This window comes from Leptinotarsa decemlineata, unplaced genomic scaffold (genome assembly GCF_025532065.1).
Source record: "Leptinotarsa decemlineata unplaced genomic scaffold, Ldec_3_MD MMD2_tig00003335_RagTag_RagTag, whole genome shotgun sequence".
Taxonomy (NCBI): Eukaryota; Metazoa; Arthropoda; class Insecta; order Coleoptera; family Chrysomelidae; genus Leptinotarsa; species Leptinotarsa decemlineata.
The window spans coordinates 1,171,638-1,188,583 of NW_027412587.1; the positions used below are offsets into that span (position 1 = coordinate 1,171,638).

Consider the following 16,946-nt stretch of genomic DNA (forward strand, 5'->3'; position numbering starts at 1 on the left):
AAAGAAATAACTCGCATAATTTTGTATCTGAACTAAACTGGAAGTTGTCAAAATGAAGGTATGTCAAGACTTAAAAACAATCGTGTTGATTGGTGGTGACATTTGTCATTTCAATTTTCAAATAGAGATAAAAATATCATGAAAAATGTCTTGCGAAGTTATCAACAAAATAGGTAAGTCGAGGAGTTCTTACCTTCCACAAAGACTGATTATTTTTTTCGTAGGAACTGGTGACTGTGAACTAGAGAAAAAATCCAGGAGTGAGCAAAACCTAGCAACTGCAGTAGCTAGTGAACTGGTTTCTGAAATCTTAGAGGACGCTCTTAATATTGTCGTAGAGATCGAAGATCAGAAATCTGTTAAAGTAGTGGGAGATATATTAGAAAATCTGTCTAATAAATTTCAAGAACTTGCCATATCTGAAGAAAAAATGAAAATGGAGGATAAAATAGAGGCAATAATCTGCACTACGCCCTTGAAAGGTCTTGGGGATCAACTGGAAGCAGACGAAGGAATAAGTGAAGAAACACCAATTAAGCATCAGACTGTAGAGAAGAAGAGTCGACTCACAGATCTCGTGAAAAATTCAAAGCAAATACTCGCCAAATTAATGCTGAGTGAGAATACAAAAGAAACATCTTTCGATAACGGCCCTGAGAGAGTACTACGTGTGGTGGAGCTAGACTCGGGAGATCGACCCTCCAAATTGAAAGGATACATTTCTCCTGAAACTGTACCCTTGCCTCAAAGTGATTCTTGTGAAATTCTTGCAGAACTGACCAAAGAAGACAGCATGGATGACATTCAACTAGCCAGTTCCAGTGATAAGAGTACTCAAAAAGGTGATGATTACAAGAAAACAATGACTTTCCCAATGGCGGGTACTTCTGGAAAAGGCCTGAGTCTTGCTTCCCGTTATCGCACTCTGAAGTTCCCCTGTGAATTGAAGAAGAAAAAATGGAATTTTGGAACAAAAATCATCAACTACATACGAAAACACCAATCAAAGAAGGAAGGAAAGCAGAAAGCAGTTCGTGGTGGGATTGAAATCAAGCCTAAAACTGATGATGAGTGAACTTGTCTCTTATAGCAGTAACATGTTTGTTTATTTTTGATTGATTTATTTGTGTTTCAATAAAATTTGTTTGTGTCTCGTTACAGTCCGTTACTTTCATCATGTGGTAACTTGTATAAACCTTAACTTTGACACCGTTAAATTTGTGTCAGAACCTTATTATCGTAGTGTGACCGCTATTACGTTATAACTAATTTTTTTTCAATAAATCAGTATATACAATGGATCCGCTCGAAGGGGTCAGAAGCAAGGTAGTGGGGCCCATAATGATGATTTTCCTACCGCATACGACCCTGGGAATGACAACAGATGCTTTGAGTGGATGCATGAGCTGAGAAATAACGTTATGATTTGCTAAGAGAGTGGTGCATACTCTATGGTGTGAAATATATCCGAAGTATTCCGCCTTTTTCGCCTAAATGCAGTTGCTGTCAGCATGTCTAGCATATGCGGTCTCGGCCTATATTGTGGAGTTGGCCGTGGGTTCGATTTCCGCCTCGACCAGATATTTTTCTCGAGAGAATTTATCTGGTTGAAGCTGGGATGATTCTGCCACCGTATTAGCAATCACACGTTGAAAGGTAAGACCTCGTTAGTCCTTAGCTCGCACAAGTTTCTCAACTTCTGAGAGTTGTCGTTCGTATGGGGGCGAAAGTTGATTAACGGAAAAACAGATTTGAAACAGATTTTTAAACAGATTGATCGACATAACGCGGCCCAGGGGACTCTTATGGTATTGATGAGACTCCGGTGTTGCTCTACACTCCGGTATTGAATACGTAGGCAGCTATAGCTACGTGGTCATGTTAGATGTAGCCTGGGAATTCTAGGTCTCCTAACTGAAACCACAAATGTGCGGTTGGCTTCTGTTGTTGACTCCGTGCATATGTGTTGTTTCCTGCTTCCGGCAAACAAGTGTTGCCCATATTTAAACTTGGCTGCACCGCGCTGATGAGGCCAATAGCCAGAAACACGTGTCCGTGGTTTGCCCCCCTTTTTTGGAGGATACATGAAAAATGAATAGATAAGTACTATTTGATCATTCCCATATTGATTTCAATTTAAGAGCCACCGGTATACAGCTGTTTCAGTCTATTGGGCATTGTCAGTACCGGGCAGGCGGTCCTCGATTGAAGAGAAAATGAGAAAAAACCAAGAAAGTAAAAATAGCTGCGTAAACGCAAGCGAAACAGAAGTGGAACCACCTATTGGTGTGACACCCAAGTCAACTTGCTTGATATATATATATGTATATATATATATATATATATATATATATATATATATATATATATATATATATATATATATGTATATATATATATATATATATATATATATATATATATATATATATATATATCGATTTCATATACATATATGTCCGGGTTGAACTGCGTCTGTAATTTTCATCGTTTCGGCACCTGCTTTGGAGCCATTTTCAAGAATAACTTAGATTTGTACTTACATGACTCGAGGACGAAGTCGTAATCTCCCTTGTCCCCAAGTCCCGTTATTAGTTCTATGTTTGCTGTGTTCCACTCTAAGTTCGCACTGGTCACTCTGTTGACCAGTGTTCGCACGGGTCACTCTGTTGACCAGTGCGAACTCAGAGTGGAACACAGCAAACATAGAACTAATAACGAGACTTGGGGACAAGGGAGGTAACGAAAAATGTAAAAATTGACAATATTTATTTATGCAGTCCCATCAACCTCAAAATCACGAAAAGCTGTAATTACTATGTTATTTATGTCAATTCTATTCTACCTTAGATATTCATAATGTCGAAAAAATTAATTCCTTACCCTACCACGCTGCTTTACATTGCCTCACTTCACCTTACATTTATCATTAACTGAAGACCACATAGATAGATGCATGTAAAGTAGCTACTTACAGGTAGGTATGTATTCTCAGATATCAGATCATTCAAATAAATGTTGTTGTATTTATTCTCCCTAATTTTCTGGAAATTCGCACAACGTTTTTGATACGTTTTTGGGAAAGAAAGTTTTTGGCTTTCTACTACTCCATCTTGATACAAAAAAAGGATGAGGAAATCTTCCAAAGAAAGATACGCTTTCGTTATGAGTATCATGAAATATTAGTTTAGGAGTTCTGTGATCTAAAACTGAAACGGTATGTTGTGTTGCCTATACGTCTCGATTAGCGCTTGTGTCGAATTCAGATGTTGGCTTTTTGTTCTTCCAACAAATTCAATATCTGGAAACAAACGAATACAATGGACGTTGAGTTATCCAGTCATACCCCTGATTGAAATTTCTCTAGTCTGGAGGAGTTATTATGTGTGATATGTTGTGCCATTTCACAAAAATGTATTAATTTTTCAAAAACTGTCATAACAATGTTCAATATTTATTAAACAAGGATATTTTTAGGCGAGGAGTTTTTAAGTTTGATGCGAGATTCAACAACTTATCTTCTTTGATATGATATTACATATATTATCACAAAAATCTCTAAGATCTAATAATTTCACTTGAATAAATTTTCCTCTGAAATTTTTGTTTTTGTTTAAATAATATCATTGTTAAAACCATTTTGGTTCAAATATTCACAATCTTTAGTACCTACACGAATGTCATTACAAAACAGCTAACATAGTTCTGCAGTTTACAATTTGTCTCTGAAGTGAGTAGTTTGAAAAATGTAAAAAATAATCATCGGTTATTCTATTGTGGTTAAAACTTCATGAATACTCTTCTTGAATGAACATTACGATATAAAGAAAAAATTATTTTTTAGGTTTTCAAGTGAATAAATGAAATCGTTAATCTAAAGAGGCTGACAAAACGCAAGACATAAAGGATATAGAAGAGTTTTGTATCCTATCAGATAATTGTTAAATTCTATTAATCTCCGCCATGTTCATAGGAAGTATGGAATGTTTCCACTATTTAGACTTCATTACGTGAAACTGTAATCTGTTTATAGTTAAAAAAATATGTTTTTCCGTTAACCAGTTGTCGCACCCCTAGGAATGATAACCCTCAGAAGTAGAAACTGGTGCGAGTCAAGGATTAACGAAGTCTTACCTTTCAACGTGTAATTCCTATACATACTCCATTTCTCTTGATTAAAAGTGGAAACATCAGTTCCTCAATAAAAACTAACTTTGGCTGTATCTTTAAAAGATAATATAATGTAAGATGTTGAATATTCTTGGTTGATGGATAATCTTGATAACGTTTTTATCAACTTCAGACGGAAATAACTTCTTTCTACACCAGTAACTATCACAGAAATGTAAGGTTAGGAAATATGATTCGGATTTTGTTCATGTCTTAAAACCCCGTAGCTGTTTCACCTTCAAGTTCACGAAGAACCTTCAGTTCTGTAAACGGTTCGAAAGTGATAATGCTGCTGATGAAAATCTTTTTATTAATTGTTTTTTTATAATATTGGAGATTTTTTTCCGTTATGCTATCATGAAGTTTAATGGCTATAATGAAGTGAACCTTTGTGTATTTATTTTTTCAGTATTAGATGCATATACTGTCATGAGACTGTTATCAAGCCAGACTTTCAATAATTAGAAATATGCCTCTAACTTATTTTCCCAGCGGTGCCAACTCTTCCGCTTGATTGAATAATTAAGGACCTAAAACTGTGACCAGAAGAATCATGCATTCAATTTCTACCTCTTCACTAGTTTCATCTGCTATTCTCACAAATTGTTCTTTGTTTTCAAATTAGCTTTGAAATAATCCCAAGAATATTCCTCTGGCTCCATTATTGTTTAGTGTTTGTAATAATAATTGACGGTCAACTGTATCGAAAAATTTGTTAAGTCGATTCACAGGGAAAGAGAAGGTTTTCCTTTCTCTGAAGATTTGTATGTTATTTCGATTAGTTCAAAAATCGCTTCTTCAGTATATCACAGTTATTTCAATCCTTGAAATAACTGTGATAGGCAATGTGCGTACAAATTTTGGACTTTTGAAAGCTACCATGAGAATTCTATACATAAACTTTTCGAGGATCCTAATATATCTAATACATGTTTGTCCTTTTTTTAATTTAGATGAAAAACAATGAATAACTGCTATAATAATCATTTCGAGATAACTAGTACACACTTCTTGGAGTGAGGATATATATTCCAGAAATATTCAAAAAAAAACCAATCAAAATAAAACCTGCCATACTCTTTAAATGAAGTCTAGTTCACAGGTTGATATTCATGTTAAACAAAAATGATCCTAAAAATATAATTCTATATGAGCATATGTTTGCATTCAGAATGACGTGTAGAAAAATGTTTGTTGATTAGTTTCCAGCACACAAAACATTTGCAATTATTATTGAGATATTAAGATGAAAAGCGAAGAATCACAGTATTTCTAAAACCATCAATTCTTCAATCCGAAAGGGGAGAATTGGGAATGAAAGGTTTTCGCTCTCTACTTGTCTATTTTCATATGAACATTGTTTTATACAAAAATCACTTTTTCCTAATCAGTTTGTACTGTAAACAGTCGTTATGGAATTGGATTACATATAATTCACAGGAATCATACACAATAGGTATTGTTGGACTATTAATTTGTGGATCTATGGCAACACTACTTCGATCACGATTTGTAACCATATAAATGAATATGTTTGTCTTTTTGCTTGTTCTGTCACTTTTGTTGTACAAAAACTCTTCTCATATCTGATAGTATGATAAGTGTATTCTTACGTTCAATAAAAAGTAATCAACTCTGTTCCGTAAAATCACAGCAAGATTTTAACAGGTTATGGGCCTAGAGACCAAAAATTAGTGAATTTCGTGCAAATTGTAAATTTGAATTCGACGAATCCGCCATGACTCAGTACCAGTCACTGTCAGTTGAACGTCTAAAGTCTAAAGGGACGAGAAAGTTTCGACTCGTGGAAATTCGCAGTACAGGCATATCTCGAAGATTTGGAGCTGTATAAAAACAAAAACAGAACCGGACAAGAAAAAAGACACGAAATGCCGTTCCAAGTTAATTCTATTGGTTGAACCGGTGAATTATGTTCACATTCAAAACACGACCACTGCCAAACAAGCATGGGAAAACCTATCGAAAGCTTTTCAGTACGATGGATTGACAAGACGAATTGGACTTCTTCGTATTCCTATAACCACGAAACTAGAAGACTGTAGTTCAATAAAAGAATATGTGAACCGGATAATTACAACCGCACATGAATCAACCTCAATTGGTCTCACAGTGAGTGATGAATGGGTTGGAACAATCCTTCTTGCCGGATTACCAAGCCGTTTCGAACCCATGATTATGGGTATTGAGAGTTCGGGCTCGGCAGTAACCGCCGGTTCGATTAAAACAAAACTATTGCAGGACCTTTCCATTGTGAAATCGAGCTTTGAAAATAATTGTGATAATTCAAATTCCGCTTTGTACGGTCATAGTTCCAAAAGAGGTTATGTTCAGAAAAGGGGAACACAGAAATACAAGAAATATGAACACGGTAAAACCGATAAAAAAACTTCCAGAAACCCTGAGATGTTGACAAATTCGAGAAAGACTGAAAAAATATATATAACTGCTGCTAACAATGAAATTATGACGTCAGATACCGTCGGCGATATTTCATTACCAGTGACTTCAGGCAAATATCCATCAAATATAAATGTCAAAAACGTATATTATGTTCCAGAACTAGAGGTCAGCTTGCTATCACTTAGCCAAATAGTCAGTAAAGGACATTACGTGGTGTTCAATAGCAACGGAGCAGAAATATTCAATAGACAGAGACAACTAATCGCTTCTGCCCGTTGGGAAAACAATTTATTCAAATAAGGTGCTCCTGCTAGTTCTTCGTATGCATTGTCAGCTAAATGTCAGAGTAAACTATGGCATCAGCGCATGGCGCATTTGAACTACAACAGCCTTTTTAAGTGAGGTGCTATTTCTAATGCTTTCAACATTTCTGAAAAAAGTAATGTTGCCTGTGATATTTGCACGTTAGGAAAAAGCCACCGTTTACCTTTTCCTAAGAGTGACTCCACTACTGAACATTGTTGTCAATTCAGACCTCGTAGGACCGATGGAGGTAAACAGTTTGGCAGGTTCCAGATATGTATTGACATTTTTAGATGACTACAGTCTATTTCTTGAAATCAAAGGATCAAGTCACGGATTATTTCAAAATTTTCAAATAGCTTGTTGAACATCAGTCTGACAGTAAAATCAAAATTTTACGTACTGACAATGGAGGAGAGTACTGCAATAAGAAATTAAGTGAATTTTTGAAGTCGTCGGGTATTATGCATCAGACCTCCTGTTCTTACTCGCCACAGCAAAATGGAAAAGCTGAACGCCTTAACCGTACTTTGTTAGGTCGAGCAAGATGTCTACTGATAGAGTCAGGACTCCCAACCGTTTTTTGGGCGGAAGCTGTAAACTGTGCTGCTTATCTTTTGAACAGATCACCTTGCAAGTCTGTGGCAATAACTCCAGAACAAGTATGGACAGCTAAGAAACCTGCTCTTCAACATCTTCGAATTTTTGGCTGTAAAGCATATGCTCACATTCCTACACCAAAGCGAACTTATCTCAGCCCCAGATCTACGCATATCCTTGCATATTTGTAGGATATTGTGAAGACACAAAAGGGTACAGGTTGTATGACCCTCAGAAGGAAATTACCTTCGTATCAAGAGATGTAACTTTCTCCGAAAACCAGTGGGGCAGTTCGTTACTAGAAAACATTTTTGAAGGTACCGAAAAAAACTTCTATGTACTTCCAAACGAATCTAATTTGAAAGAGGCAATTGTTAAGGAAAATTATAATTCTGACTTTGACGACACAAGAGACTCTCAGTCATCGACTGATGATGGTTTCTCGCAGAGAGACATGCCGTCGGACTGTATTCGTCACAACCAAGATGATGACCCAGACTTTGTACCAACGACAGTTTTGACTTCAATACGACAACCATTATCGACCAGACCTGAGAGAAACAGGCGACCAACAGCTATACTGGAGGACTTTGTAACTTATTCAGAATTCTCAACAGGTTCCGAGCTGTCAGATCCGAGCTCTTATGATGATGCGTTACTTCGTCAGGATAATCAGCTATGGGTTGATGCTATGTGGCGTGAATTGAAGGCACAAATGGACAACAGAACCTGGTAATTAGTTGATCTCCCTGCTTCAAAACAATCCCTTGCATGCAAGTGGGTCTTCAGAACAAAACGGGATGCCGATGGTAAAATAACAGGACATGAAGCAAGACTTGTAGTCAAGGGATTCGCCCAAAGGAGGGGAGTGGTTGTCAGGTATAGCTCCATCAGATATCAAGCACATCGACGTACGACACCATTTTTTGAGAGAAAAGGCGCAGGCGAAGCTTCTTTCCTTCACATACATACCCACCAAGAAGATGGTAACCGACTCGTTGACTAAGGCTCTTGATGTAAACAAGTTCAGTGAATGTATCAAGTGCCAAGGAATCCACAAATAGGGAGTGTGTTGGACTATTAATTTGTGGATCTATGGCAACACTATAATAGGGGAGCCCAAGCGGGGATTTCGGGATTTACTAAAGCGCGGCAGATTATTATACAGGGGGATACCTTGTACTCGTTTGAGTACGTCCACCAAATATAAGCCCCATATATAAGGCCGCCAGTGAATGATGAAGGAACAGACTAGTAAAAAAAATGTTCATCCGAAATTCTCAAGCGCGTCCAATTAAGGTAGGGTGAGTTAATTACATGCTAAATAGTGTATATTCCAGTAATCTGACAGTTTCGACATTCTCGAGCGTAGCATTTTTTTTTTAATTTTTAAGAAAATAATTCAAGGATAACGAAAAATTTATAATCTGACGATTTCCGCAAGCCGAAATAGCAAAAATTCGTCGATAAAGTTTAATGCGTGCATTTGTGTGATACCTATATTTCTCTCTCCAAGTTTCTATTCCTCTTTCACTTTTTCTCTAGCTATTACTCTCACACTCCGTCCCCACTTTGAATTCTGTTGCCATGACGCCATCACAGCTGATCACAGTAATTCGTTCGTGATGAAGATGAAGATGATGATTAATTTATCAATTGATCATAAAAAATTAAATTTTTTTGAGCATTTTTCAAAATTATTTTCTTATAAATACAAGTATTCTACTTAAAAAACATGCACTTACTTATTTGCATGCTATTTCCTGAGCTTTTCAATTGATTAAGTTCAATGATTTTTTAAAAAATTTAAAAAAATTTTTTTGGCAGATTAGGCGAATCCCTCTAGATAATCGTCAGATTATAAGACAGCACGTCTACAACATAAAGATGAACGATATATATCTTAATCTGACGCGCTTGGATATTTCAAAATAGCGATTTTTTTTCGCACATTATAATGGCCGCGAGTTTGCGTCAGATCGAAATCGTCAGGTTATTGAATGATTGAATGAGAGTTTTTTTTCGTTGCACTTAACACCTCCTTAGAAAATCTGACGCGCTCGATTACTTTTTTTTTCTTTTCACTTTTAGCCCTTACGTACAACCACCCGATCAGATTAACATACGAACATTATCAAAAATACGTTGGACATTGATGCTATCAATATCTGATGCGCTCGAGTATGTCCATGCAACAGTATTTTTTTACATATTTAAGAATCTATAGCCGCTCCACTTCCCCACCGATGAAACGTTATATATTATATAACATTTTTTTCTTCTTATCATCTAAGCTTTGCAACCTAATATGTCTCTATGATGCTCGAGTAAATCCCCATTTTGCATCGTGGGCTCCCCTTCTACTACTTCGACCACGATTTGTAAATGGAAATTATTGGTTTTTTGATTGTTCTGTCACTTTTGTCATATCTTGTCATATCTAATAGTATAACAAGTGTAAAATCACAGCAAGATTTTAACAAATATAGGATATCGATGTTTTGGAATAAGACACTTGTCTTATTGTCTCTTCAGCAATATTCTGGATATTACAAGATGCAGAAGCACTCAATTCATTCATAAATTAACGACTTTACGTAACGAATGAGTTAAATCCACTCATGTCACTAAGAGTGACATTTTTAATGGTTATTAAGAGTATTAAAAGATGGTGTTTACAAAGTAGCGTGTTAAAAATATTTTTAACACTAGTGTTAAAAATACTATTAGAAATGTATTATATACATTAATTACATTATTAGTATTATTCATGAACATTAATATGTAAAGTACAATTGGAACAACTGCTGATATTATTACCTTCAGTCAGTTCTTGGAAAAAAAATTGTGTACTAATTTATATGATATTTTTTGACACATTATTTGAGAGAACTGAAATTGAAGTATAAAGAATTGGACATAATTCTTTCGTCTAATAAATACTGCAAAGTTCTACTTCCTCAGTGATTAAACCTGGTGCTTCAACGCGAGAAATACAATGAGCCTTAGATATTCTTCTTCAATATTCTTCAATAAATAATATTGTACATAAGTTCTACCTGACGTATTATAATATCTATTCCATTTTGATTCAATTGAAAATTTGAGTTTCTCAGTTACATTAACTGAATAAAAATTTCAACCTTTTTCAAAACCACAAGAATCATCAACTTCGCCAAACTCAATTCAAATAAATATATTGCCAAGAATATCAAAGAAATCTACTTCTCATTTTTTAATAAACTGACAATTTTGATTTGACATCCAGCAATCATAAAGGTCCATAATATTTTCAATCTGATTCAAACAAAATACCAAATAATAAAGTCTAATTTATTGAGAGTGTTAATAAAAAAAAACTAATTGTAGATTTTGATGGTGACACTGTATAATTGGCAAGGTTATATTTTGATTTTCTATGAAAATTCATGTAGGAAATTTATATTCTAAAACAAATAATTATGTGCCTTAAAAAATGCATATTAGGTTTCTTTTTGCCAATAATAGATATTGATCAAAAAATCTCGCATCTGCTACTGACGATTGAAACAGACTTCGCCAAAGTATTAGTCACCGTTGACAACTCATTCAAGTGAATATTTTTACCCAAAAAGCACCTGGAGGAATTCTCTCTCCACGTTCCACATTCTATTTTACTACAGCTCCCACTATTTGTTAGATTTAATTATAGAATCGAACAGGGTCGCATGCTGAAAATATATTTAGGGTAATGTATTACAGATTCATTTTACTGAGAGTCGCTGAAAAGGAAACAAAAATCGTTTCTTTGAAATGTTCAGTGGTTGCAGACATCAGTCGCAAGTCAGCCACAAAAAAAACTTCTCCCGTCTAGGAAATAGCATGAAAAAGGACTCCCTACAAACGAAAAATGTCAACTTCAAAGGGAAATATTTCAACTTTTACATTGTTTCAAATGACTTCTATTTTTTGTCCAATCATTATCATATGAATAATATGATATGGTGGATTGCTCCCAAAGATACATTTTAATCATCAGTACTTTTGAAAAATGTGGATATTATTGAAGTAGTTGATTCATGAATTTCATTAGTTCGGACTTCCATTGTCTGATATTATAAAAAATGATTCAAAATCCCTAAAAGAACTGAAATAAAAGAAAATTCAAAAATGAATAGCTGAAAATAACAATTATATTAAGCAAAAAAAAACCTGAAATGTAATGATAGTGAAATAAAATACAAGTAAAAATTGAACAATTGGACGAAAAATAAAAATTAGAAGATAAAAAAAAAAGTTGAGAGATTCCAAGCCAAATTACTTCACGACGTTTCCATTGTTAGTATCTACAATCGTCCTCAGGTGATGACTTGACTAATTCCTCCGAGAGATGACTATTTATGGATCATCGAGTACTTTCACTTATCTTCGCTTTCCTTTTTCCGCTTCACCGGTTTAGTGGGAGATGACCGTTTGGCGGGAGTTGACCATTTTTTGCTTGATTATGAGTTTCCATATGCTGCGTATCTCTACGCCAGCTTGGCTGAATACATTGTTGGACAACATGTTTGCGGCTACTTTGAATTTCCTCCTGAACCAATGTACCTTCCTGTGTATGATCTCAGCTTGTAACTACTCGATGTTATGTTGATGGGTCCAAACATACTCTGCTATTCCTGATTTGCTGGCTTCCACTCACTGTGAGTGTTTCTTGTGCTTGGCAATGCAATCATTCAATGACGTCTCAGTACCACCTATATAGGATTTTCCGCACTCACAAGGTATCCGGTAAATATAATTCTTGGAATCGCAGTTCGCGTTTGGTGACCTGGTTTTCGTGAGGCTGCTACGGATAGTGTTTCCGGATCTGAAGCAGGTTCTGATGTTGTACTTGGATCCAATTCTTCTTATCCTTTCCGATAACCCTCTGATGTGAGAAAGTGCAAGCACTGGTTGTGATGGCTTCTCTTCCTTGCGAGGTTTCTGCTGTCTTTTAGCCAGAATCTGTTCCACCATCGCTTTGGAGTAGCCATTTCATTAAAGATCATTTTTGATGATGTCTAATTCCTTCTCCAAACCTTCCTTCGTATTACAGAGCCCGAAAGCACGGTCTAATAGAGTCTTGATGATTCCTCTTTTCGTCGATTGATGGTGGTTGGATTCGTGGTTCAGATACTGTCCCGTGCGAGTGGGTTTTCGGTATACAGATATTTCCCACTTATTGTCGGTCCTTTTTACCAATATGTCTAAGAATGGCATTCGTTGTGGACTCCATTCTTCATTGTGAAAGTGATGAAAGGTCTTACGCTGTTGATGTGAAAGGCGTCTAGTTCAGTATGCCCATGGTTCCATATTGTAAAGGTGTCGTTAACGTATCTCAATCAGACACGAGGTTTCTTGTGGGCTTCTTCAATGGCCAGAGTTTCAAACCACTCCATATAAATGTTGGCTATAACTGGGGAAAGTGGCAATCCCATTGCCATTCATTCTTAATTAAATTCTCGTGAGTATTCAGAGATGTAATGAAATTTTGATCTGCAGCCAATAAATTTTATTTCAAAATTCATTAGACTTGATATTGATTGACATTGAATTGATATAAAGCGAGTAAATCTTGTACTGAATAATCAATATTTCTTTTATTTGAAAGTGGTTGACAATGTTACATGGTGAATTTCATCAGTTCCGAATTTTTGGACTAATAAAATTCACCATTTCATTGCAAACTAATAAAATTCAATCAATATTTTGTTTTACTCAAAAACTCAATTCTATGGCTTGCTCGAGTTCATTCCAAGTTCCAAACTCAATTCGTGAATCAATTGAGCTTCCAAGTTTTCCAATAATTGCAGGTAAAATAAAAATCTAAAGCAAATGGAACTTCAAACGTTACTGTCTGATATAATCCAACGCCCTTCGTGGTATTAGCCAGGGGAGTAGTTGTTTTCTGATAGGCGTCAGTCCATTAAACCTACGGTGTAGGTATATAGAGACTGGCTTGAACGTTTGAAGTTCCATTTGCTTTAGATTTGTTTACTGCCAGTCTTCAAGCATATCCCATTGACTAATAAGAAAGTTTTTATTCCTTATTTAGAGGAATCGGGCAAATTACGGATGTGCAGTTGGTTAGTACCTCGTCCACTAGATGGAGTGACATTTTTGATGTTCGCTCCAACTTCGGAAGAGGAATGAAATACTCTGAAAGAATTCCGATTTTCAATTGTGGAATATCATTGACTTTAGGTCGATGATGGTCACTATCTTGCACTGATGAGTGGCTAATAAGCCCGAAACCGGTCTGCAAGTGTGCCCGTTCCATAATTGAAGGTCGACTCTTTCAGTTGTATTGCCAATTGCATATGCAGGACATTTTCTGTGAAGATTCCTGCACTGACGCCTGTCTGATATAATCCAACGCCCTTCGTGGTATTAGCCAGGGGAGTAGTTGTTTTCTGATAGGCGTCAGTCCATTGAACCTACGGTGTAGGTATATAGAGACTGGCTTGAACGTTTGAAGTTCCATTTGCTTTAGATTTGTTTACTGCCAGTCTTCAAGCATAGCCCATTGACTAATAAGAAAGTAAAATAAAAATATTCCTGTCAGCGTTATTAGTATCAGAAAAAACTTTCACCTGTTTTCCTTGTAAATTTCAATAGTTGATAATTCACTGGGAGAGTTGCTGTTGCAACTACTTGTTCCATTTGCGGAGCTATTTGATTCACTAGAAGTAAAACTAGAGCTTCTTGAGATATGTCCGTGTCCATTCGTCAAAATGTCGTACGTTCTTTTGCTTAAGGAAATGAACAACAAAAATGAAATGTACATAGCTCTTATAATTCCAAGCAAAAGTAAGTTTTAAACATTTTCAGAGTTGCTTACTCTTATTACGCAAGAACTTGTCATCGACTTCAAAAGATCGACTTCGAAAGTTGAAATTTTTGGAATCTTCTATAAATTGAAAAATATATATAATGTGACACCCACTTAAAAGCGGGACACATTGAACTGTTCTTTGATACCAGTTATTATATTCATTCTACAAAAACTGAAACCTGCTGCGGATATTTTTATAGGTTAAAATACAAAATATCGAATTTGTAAGTTTTTTAGGAGTAATTTGAAATCATCATTGTACTGGGCACCCTCTCAAATGGTAGTATACCAAATTTCATAAGAAATAATCAATATTAATTATTCTGTGTTCGAATCATTATAATGAATTAATTCAAGTAGTTATATGATGTACGGAAAAGTAAAATATACAACGAATAATCGTTGAAAACTCTGTGGCAAATTAAATAAACGAATGAACATATTTATTCTGATTGATTGTTTACTGGAAAAATTAAACAATTGAAAAATAATATTCAACAAATTATTGTAGAGAGAAATAGGAATTTGCGAAGCATAAAAACTCAAAGTCGTCTCCACCCTCAGATGTTAGAACGGTAAAACCATCAAACAGTACATGTTTCGAACCCATATACGTTCATCATCAGCTGATTATTTAAAATGTCTACAATAAAAGAAGAACAACATAACAACAGTTAATACAATGGAGTGTAAAATACTTACATGGAGAAGAAAATATTTTATAATGGATAAAAAAAATTGTCACATGTTACCAATGAATAAATGGTCACAGTGACATGTTAATATTAATGAAAAAAAAAATTTAATAAAAGACGGAAGTTTGTAATATCTTGGATATAAATGATTGAAGTATGGGAGGCTTAGAGCCTTTATGCCCACTTATTAACATCAAAATCAAAAAAAGCCACATGAGAACAAATTCTAATGGAGGATATCCAAACCGAATTGAATGAGAAAGGAGAATCAACTATCAAAAATATATAAAGAAATAAAATCGAGATGACAAAGAACACTGACAAGAGATCTGCAAACACAGAACACAACAGAAGAAGGACCACCACATACATATCAACTGGTGTCCTGAGCAAACAGATCCCATACCATCTATACATGCCATCTTGTTACAATAATTTGTGAAAGTAATCCTATGAGTTGAATTGTAAGATCAATAAGGTTGGAAGAACAATTTTTCAGATCAGCACCACCATACGAGCCATCTATTGCCCATACAAGGAATGAAGAAAAGGTGTCAAACAACTGGAGCTGACCACCAAACAACTGTACAATCATACTAATAAAATGAATGAAATAAGGGTTTATGGAAGATCAAAGCAAGGAAAATTCACTTAAAATTAAAAGAATGGAAAAACTTTTGGCAAGCTAACTGTACTAGTTCATTAAGAGAGATAACATTGGGGTTTTAATTGTAGACTCGACTTCAAAAATTTCAAGTAAATTAAGTAAAGTGTCTTTTTGGTAAACATGTAAAATATCTAAATCAGAATCAATATCAAAACTATGGTTTTTATGCTTCGCAAATCTACTGCACTCCACTTTAAGATATAATGGACTTCTACCACAGAAATAGGAATGAACGTTCATCAAATTTTTCTTGTTTCAATATAAATTTTCTCGTTTGTTCTGTTGTAATTTCTACACAAGCTGCAGATATTCTGACGCGCAGTTCATCTACTGACTGCGGTCTGGACTTGTGAACTTTTTTAATTCACAGTACGCCAAAGGAAAAAATCTAGCAGTGTCAGGTCCAGTGATCTTGGCGGTCACTATGTCGACCTATACATCGATTTCCATAATTCTCTTATATACCAGCATTTTGTACAGAAGACCTACCTAACTGAACCTTTACTGGTAAGATATATATTGTCGTTCGTATGGGGGCGACAGCTGATTAACGGAAAAACAAATTTTAAAAACAGATTTTTTTAAAACAGATTTATTTTATGGGAATATTGCCTTTTTGAGTTTATAATCCAATTAGGATTATCCTCAGACCAGTACCTTGAATTATGGGACGAAACTACTCTATTTGTAGTGAACGTAGAAGAAGCCGTTCGCCAGCTTGAATGAGGATTGTTACGAAAATATTGCAAATATTCCCACAGTATTTCTATTCTCACGATGTGGATTGTTTTTGTTTTTAAGCATATGCCTTGATACACAACCTGTTTCTTTTAAACCATAATTTATACGTTCAATTTCATCTCGCACACTTAGTTCTCCCATGAACTAATTCCTACCGCTTCACAAAATATAAAAAATATATTCAACGAAAGTTATGTTTTGTGGAGGAAAATCAATTTTTGGTTGACCTATTTTGGGAATTTTCATCTTCCACAATCTGAAAAATATGAAAATTATAATGGAGAACTTTATACAAGTGTAGAAACGGCAAACTTTTCAGTTTACCCCGATAAGTTTAATAAAAATCAAAGTATTTTTCACGGAGAGAAATGTTTTTTTTATCAGTAACTTGTCGTATTTAACAATTTTGCATATGAAAAAAATTGCTAAGAAATGATACAATACTTATCTTAACGTTTCAGATTGTAAAAGGTAAAAAATTACCAAAAAAGGTTCA

The 16,946-nt window shown here is 35.1% G+C and overlaps 1 protein-coding gene across 1 annotated transcript; it reads left to right on the forward strand.

Annotated features, from left to right (window-relative positions):
• Nucleotides 1-46: 46 nt before the first annotated feature.
• Nucleotides 47-1,156, forward strand: LOC111511835 (uncharacterized). Its single transcript, XM_023167855.2, has 2 exons — nt 47-173; nt 225-1,156. Exons 1-2 carry the CDS (start codon nt 146-148, stop codon nt 1,073-1,075), a joined length of 879 nt encoding a protein of 292 aa, XP_023023623.2. The 5' UTR covers nt 47-145; the 3' UTR covers nt 1,076-1,156.
• The last annotated feature ends 15,790 nt before the right edge of the window (nt 1,157-16,946 follow it).

Bases quoted from the DNA above. Each gene is read 5' to 3' on its own strand.
- LOC111511835 (XM_023167855.2), top strand. From the start codon at position 146: ATGTCTTGCGAAGTTATCAACAAAATAG. The intron at 174-224 runs GTAAGTCGAGGA...TTTTTTTCGTAG, and splicing joins CGAAGTTATCAACAAAATAG to GAACTGGTGACTGTGAACTA.